General features: G+C 38.6%; 1 protein-coding gene across 1 annotated transcript in view; it reads right to left on the reverse strand.

Annotated features, from left to right (window-relative positions):
- Positions 1-1,043: 1,043 nt before the first annotated feature.
- prdm13 (PR domain containing 13) overlaps positions 1,044-8,001 on the reverse strand; it is an 8,641-nt gene continuing 1,683 nt past the window's right edge. The window contains exons 2-4 of the mRNA XM_060906620.1: positions 6,328-6,459; positions 5,804-5,924; positions 1,044-2,374 (exon numbers count right to left, since the gene is read on the reverse strand). Of these exons, the coding sequence (XP_060762603.1) occupies positions 1,044-2,374; positions 5,804-5,924; positions 6,328-6,459 (1,584 nt within the window). The remainder of the gene's footprint in view (positions 2,375-5,803; positions 5,925-6,327; positions 6,460-8,001) is intronic.

Raw genomic sequence — 8,001 nt, forward strand, 5'->3', positions numbered from 1 at the left:
AATTTATTTTTAAAAACTGACATTGAAAGGAATTTGATTGAGGAAAATATTTCCTTTTACAATATCAAATATTAACACACAATACGACTCGACAGTAAAATATATCATTACATTTTTACATAAAAACATTAAGAACTAATAATAATAATAATAATAATAATAAAGAACAGAATGTGTTGTCATTCCTGAAGCTTGTTGTTTTACACGTCTGAAGGGAAAAAGTGCAAATAGTCTACTGTAGGACGCAGAGGCGGAGTCTGATGACCATCACAATATTCTATAAAAGAAACAGGAAGTTTGGAATCAAAGGAAGAGGAAGTGGTGTATTAAAAATGAATGATGCATACTTTTTTACACCAGTGTTCTTTACTACCATTTCTATAAAGTGCAGCTCCAGATTCAGGGGAAATTAATTCTACAATGTAATTCTAATCCTAAAAGCTATCATCAAAATTTGGGATAAATCCAGCAAACTGTTATATTTTCCCCATTTTTCCAAAAAGTATACTGAAAGCCCAACAGGTGTGCAGGGTTACACTGAGGGATTGAAATTTCAGCTTTGTCCTGTTTTCTACGTAATGCAATAAACCGAGAGGAGAAAACCCACTGCACTCATGAAATCCCATAATGCCCTGCAGCAGGAAGTGTTCCAACTGATTTACACTAATGAGGCTGAGAATATTCATAACGTTCAGTTGTATTATGGGGTTAAAGGGGTGTGGTTTAATCAGGTAACATACATAAGCCCTTAACCAAGAGGAAGTGGATAGGGGAAGTCAACAAGGGCTCATTAAGAATTGCACGCACTGCTGCGAATCCAACAGCGTAGGAACCTGTGAGCTGGACTCCATTTTGAAGGCAGGTGTGAAAAGTCATGTGACTTGATAATTGTTTGGTGGGTTGTTGTATCTTTTTTTAAAATAATAGCTATTATTTAAATGGTTGTTATATTTTACACCAGTGTGTATTGTAGCTAAACAATGGGAGCGTGTACTGTATATTAATAATTCACTATAAATTTAAACTACCAATGCGTTCAGGAGTCAGTGGTTATTTTTGGCTGACTCTTGGTCACTCTGTTCGTCTGTGAAGCACACATCCACGTCACTGTCCTCATCACTCTTTGGCTCCTCAGTGCGATCGTCAGTCTGTTCTTCTTCCTCTGCCGATCTCTTTTTCATGCCCTGGTGTCCTGGGTGTCTGGACTTGACGTGACGTTCGAGGTCTCTCCGGCGCACCAGCACTTTTCCACAGTAATCGCAGCGGTAAGGCGTGTTTCCCTCGGCGTGCAGGCGTACGTGTTTGTTGAGGTTGCTCGGATCGCCGAAAGGCCGGAAGCACACCTTGCACTTGAGTGGCTTGTAGCCTGTGTGTGTTCTCATGTGGATCTTTAGTCCATACTTCCGGGAGTAGAGCTTCCCGCAGTACAGACACAGGTGACCTTTCTTCGGTTTGCCTGTGACTGTGTTCGCGCCCGTCGCCGCTGCAGCATGTGCATGTGCCACAGAGGATAGGGGTTCCAGTCTGGCTCGGGATTTCTCCACATGTACGGCCATCTCCCTGTCTGCTGGGCTGCATGTAGGGTTCACGTCTGCCCCGAGCGCCTGAGCACCGAAATAGGAGGAAACTGAGTCTGGGTAACGGAGGAGGTGGAACTTTAGCGGGTAGTAGGGTGAGCCATAAAGCAGCTCTCCGTTATATACAGTGAATGGCACTAAAGGAAGGCCGTTACAGTCTGCGTTGCAAGATGACGGTAATGAGAAGCGCTCAAATGGGAAACCAGGAGAAATGTGAGGATAACGAGTACCAGGGGAGACATGCTTGAAAGCTGAGGTCTCATCGAAATGAGATAATAATGAAAACCCTCGAGGTGCAGAGTCGACAGGAGTGCGGCTGGCCTTCGAGACCTGAGAGAGTTTGCCAAAGCTGAGTGTCGTGTCTGCTTTTGTGTCTCCATTTGTGGCCTCATCAGCTGGAGAGAACATTTTGCCAAGTCCTGCAGGGATGAAAGCTGAGCGAGTGCCAGGCTGAAACGCCACGCAGGAGCTCCCACCAACCAGGCCATGGTGGGGTCTAGATGACGAGGTCACGCTCATGTCGAGTGCTCGGTCCTGTTCCTCCTGGCTGGCTCGCCGCGGTAACCCAGCTCCTGCTGCCTTGTTGGTGAAGGGTGAGGTGCTCGCACCGCTGGGGATATCACCTGATTTGGGTGAGCGGCTGAAGGTGGTATTGTCTGGAGGTCCTCGTGGAGCATGCTCATGACTGATAGGGGTCCGTGTGTAGCTCAGTGCACAGTGAAAGTGCACGTGTGCTTTGAGGGTGTTTGGATACCGGAATATTCTCCAACAGTACCAGCAAATGTAGCGCTCTTCACCTGGAAAATACAAACAAGCAAAAAAATTCAAAAGATAAAAAATAAAATGTTGAAATTTGATAAAATGAAATAAAACCATATCCCTTACAGAAAAACCACATGAACTTCACATGTGATTTCTCACATGTGAAATATGTGGAAAATGTTATTTGCACATGGGAAACATGTTATTTGCACACGGGAAACATGTTATTTGCACATGGGAAACATGTTATTTGCACATGGGAAACATGTGGTTTTGGCCCAATTTTATGTGAATCACATGTGGGAATGTTTTCCACATGTGCTCTACATGGTAACACGTTACAAAATCTGATACCATGTATTCCACATACATGTGATCACATGTGAAATACATGGGAAATTCATGGGTCGATAAGGAGATTAAAAACAAAGAATAGTATTTTTTCATGCACCACTTAATATAACGTCACTCATTTAGATTCAAATGTTTTGTATTTTATATAAAATACACACACACACACACACACACACACACGGTACACTGGAATCTGTTCTGAAAAGGAAATCCTCTGTTGAAGGACCTTTCAAAAACAATTAAACGATATTATGGTCTTAGATTGGATGAGATTAGATTGTTGGATGTATGCCGGTATGACACCAGTTGATCTGATTTCATTTCCATGTAGATGTAATGATTTTATAATGTGTACACAGGCCTTGTGTTTTATTTACCATAACAAAAAGTGCAATCTGTCATTTACACACACAGCAGTAGATAACACACACACACACACACACACACACACACACACACACACACACACACACACACACACACACACACACACTCTCTCTCTCTCTCTCTCTCTCTCTCTCTCTCTCTCTCTCCCTCATGGAAGTGACAGCAGATGTTGCTTGAAATCACAAGTCATGAAAACAACAAAATACACACAATGAGTTTGTCCCATCTGTTAACACACACACACACACACACACACACACAGAGAGAGAGAGAGAGAGAGAGAGAGAGAGAGAGAGAGAGGGTAATAATCCCCCGGTAATAAAAGTCAGTATTGAAAGTGAACAATGCCACTAATTCACCGTAAAACACTTCAGTCTTTCACTTGAGTTGCCAGTGAGATTATGAATATTAATGAGCGTGTGACATTTGTTAACCTCTCTCCTCCCCTCAGAGACACGATTAGCATCGAGCAGATTTTTATTCTGAAAAGAAAATGAAAGTAAGTCATTACACTGTGTTTATAGAATCCACACATTCACCTGGGGAGCTTCACTCTCCCTAAAACCTTCCACATATTTCTACACATATCTACAAATCTCTACACATCTCAACAAATCACTACACATATGAATGCATCTCTACACATCTCTACACATCTCTACAAACCTCTACACATCTCGACAATCTCTACACATCTCAAAACAGCTCTACAAAACTCTACAAATCTCTACACATCTCTACAAATTGCTACACAACTCAACACATCTCTACAAATCACTACACATCTCTACAATCCTCTACACATCTCAACACATCTCTACATATCTCTACACAGCTCTCTAAATGTCTATACATCTCTACAAATCTCTACACATCTCTACAAAGCTCTACACATTTCAACACATCTCTAGAAATCTCTAGAAATCTCTAAACATCTCAACAAATCTCTACACATCTCTCCAAATCTCTACACATCTCAACAAATATTTACACATCTCTACAAATTACTACACATCTCTACAAACCTCTACACATCTTGACAAATCTCAGCAAATCTCTACACATCTCAAAACATCTCTACAAATCTCTGAAAATCTCTACACATCTATACACAGCTCTCCAAATCTCGACACATCTCTACAAACCTCTACAAACCTCTACACATCTCTACAAATCTCTAAACATCTCAAAACATCTCTACACAGCTCTCCAAATGTTTATACATCTCTACAAATCTCTACACATTTCTACACATCTCTACACATCTCTGCACATCTCAACACATCTCTACAAATCTCTACACATTTCAACACATCTCTACAAATTTTTACACATTTCAACACATTTCTACACATTTCTCAAATCTCTACACATCTCTACAAATAACTACAAATAACTACACATTTCTACAAATCGTTACACATCTCTCCAAATCTCTACACATATCTACAAACCTCTACACATCTCTACAAATCTCTACACATCTCAGTGAATCTCTACACATCTCTACAAACCTCTACACATCTCCACAAATCTTGACAAATCTCTACACATCTCAAAACATCTCTACAAATCTCTGCAAATTTCTACACATTTATACACAGCTCTCCAACCTTGACACATCTCTACAAAGCTCTACACTTCTCTACAAATGTCTACAAATCTCTACACATCTCTACAAATTTCTACAAAACTCTACACATCTCTCCAAATCTCAACACATCTCTACAAATCTCTACAAATCTTTAGAAATCTCAATAAATCTCTACAGATCTCTCCAAACCTCTACACATCTCTACAAATCTCTATAAATTTCTACACATCTCTACCAATCTCTACACATCTACACATCTCTACAAATCTCTACAAATCACTACACATCTCAACACATTTCTACAACTCTCTATACATCTCTACAAATCTCTACACATCTCAAAACATCATATACCTCTACACATCTCTCCAAATGTCTACACATCTCTACACATCTTCACATATCTCTACACATATCTACAAATCTCTCCAAACCTCTACACATCTCTACACATCTCTACAAATATCTACACATTTCTACAAATCTCTACAAACCTCTACAAACTTCCATAAATCTCTACACATCTATACAGAGTTTTATATCATTACACTTTTTTTTTTACTAATCATGCGAGTAATTGTCCTAATCTCAGTTTATTTGATTTAGTGGAGATTAAAGAGGATTTATTGTAATCTCTGGGTTTAGTTTCATGGACACTTCAAAATAATTACATTTAATCTGATTTAAAGGGAATCTGATCTTTAAATCTCAATCAAGGCAAATTGGATTAATGTTTAAAAATGGATATGAGAGTAAAAATATTATTTTATTCATTATTAATAATAATAATAATAATAATAATAATAATAATAATAATAATAATAATAATAATAATAATGTATAGATAATTTAACTATCTGTGTAACATTGCATAGTCTTTCAAAAGGACCATTATAATGAGAATTTAATACATTTTACTTCCTCCTGAGTGAAAAGAGAATTTTAACTTTAACTTTAATAAATATCTAAATATAGAGAGTTTTTTAATCATAGAAACACAAACAGTGCATGTTGTTGTTATTATTAGTGGTGATGGTATTATGAGTCTCTCCAGTGATGTGAGTTTTAAAATGATCAGATGAAGACAGACCTAGAGTACACACACACACACACACACACACACACAGACCTCTCTCGTCGTGTGTCGGTGTTGCAGTAGTGGGAATGTGGAACCACTGAGCCAGAACCTCAGAGTACCAAACATTCAGCTCCTCTCCGACTGGGATCTCCCTGAGCGTGCGGTAAAATATCTGCAACACACACACACACACACACACAGTGAACACCCTCTGTGATTGTAATAATCCACATTTCAAGACACAAAACATCTAAGAGTCAAATTCACACTGAAATAAAAGAGAAATGATTTCTGTCCTGATGTGTTCATGACATTTATTAATATTTTCTTAAGAATTAATAAAGAATTTCCTCTCAAACAAAGTGCTATATTTAATTCTTCATCATAAATAATTATATTTCACATCACAGAATCACTCAGCTCAATTCAACAAAACACCTGTCAGGTTATTTATTTAATTCTTTTTCAGATAAATCATTTAATTATTTTTTCAGTGAACAGAAATCTGTGACAGTATCTGGAACTTCATGAGGGTTCTGTGAATGGAGCTCTGTGATTGGTTAATCCTCACTCACCTGTCCACCAGGTAAATCTGACACTGCCTCCAGGTTTTGTTCTTGGCTGTTCCTTGCTGCTCGGATTAATAAAATCCAATCTGAAACCGAGGAACCGCATTCATCTACAAACTCCCCTCTGACCAGCCGCACCTACAACACACCATCATCATCACCATCACCACCATTATCACCATCATCATCATCACCATCATCATCACCACCACCATCACCATCATTATCATCACAATAATAATAATAATTATTATTATTATTATTATTATTATTATTATTATTATTATTATTATTATTATTATCGGCATCATCAGTCAGATTAATTGAATGAAAAATTCTTCATAAATATGATTGTAATTGTTTGAAATCCCCGGAAGTCTCCATCATTCGTTAAAATTCAAACGAAATTGCTCGTGCAAGTGAATTTTTGGATTTTGTGGGGTTTTTTTATGAAAGTTTAGGGTGTTTACAGATACAGCGCACCTCATATTCTTATTATTCTCACTTCATGTTCTTATTCCCCCTGATGTGGGCCCCAGTAACGGGCGGAACGCGGCATTAAACCCGTTCAGTTCAGCTGGTTTTAAAAAAGAGAAAAATGAAGGTAAATAAATGCAGTGAGTCTCGGGTCCAAAAGAAACGGGGATCGGACTTTCAGATCCACAAAAAAAATAATAAAAATAAATAAAAATGTAACAAAAGATCGAAATAAACATGACGTCACCTGTGAGTTCTTAGAAAGCCGATAATTTGACATTACACCCGAAACCCGCTTCCGGGGATGTGGAGTGAGATCTTTCTCCATCTTTCACTCTGAGCAGCTCCGAGGCGCGCCACGGATTTCTACACTCATTTCTATTCACTCTGAAATCGTGGCGTGTTTACATCTTTAATTTGTTTCCATTTAATTTAATTTCTTATTGTTCCCGTTTCCCCTGGGGGCCATTAATTTCTCTCTCAGTCTCACACACACACGGGGCGCAGTAATGTGTGTTTATTTGCTCTGTTAGTCAGCGCAGATGATCTCTGAGGAGGAAAAGAGCTTTAATTAGAGTCTGATGTGAGAAATGAATTCACCGTTTCTAATAAATTAAAGATTAAAAGCGCGAGACAGCTGAACGGCCTCGAGCGCCACATCCATCACCGCCTTAAAGAGGGGCGGGGCCTCGGGCTGCTACAGCTCCACCCACAAACACCTCGCATAGATAGATAGATAGATAGATAGATAGATAGATAGATAGATAGATAGATAGATAGATAGATAGATAGATAGATAGATTTAAATTTATAAACTTATATCAAGCCTGCAGCAGGCGCGTGCCGTTATTTATTATTTACTAATTTAGTTCAGTTTATTTTATATTTAATAACCTCGTGCGGTTGATTTTATAATTTTTCATCTTTCTGTTAAATGTTTTATTCCTGGTTTCGCTTTAAGTCTGAATTATTAGTTTTGTAGCTCACAGGAATTCTACAGCCGAGTTCACAAACACACACCAAATCATCCGCGGAGTTTTATTCCGCTAAATGTGTAAATAAATAGGCGGGGCCACAATCCGGACTGATTTATGTATTTATGTATTTATTAATAGAACTCTCAAGTGGTGAACAAAACTCTCAGAAATCTAATGCCGCTTGTGAAGAGGGTCTCTCTCTCTCTCTCTCTCTCTCTCTCTCTCT

Source organism: Neoarius graeffei, chromosome 23 (assembly GCF_027579695.1).
Source record: "Neoarius graeffei isolate fNeoGra1 chromosome 23, fNeoGra1.pri, whole genome shotgun sequence".
In the NCBI taxonomy this organism is placed as follows: domain Eukaryota; kingdom Metazoa; phylum Chordata; class Actinopteri; order Siluriformes; family Ariidae; genus Neoarius; species Neoarius graeffei.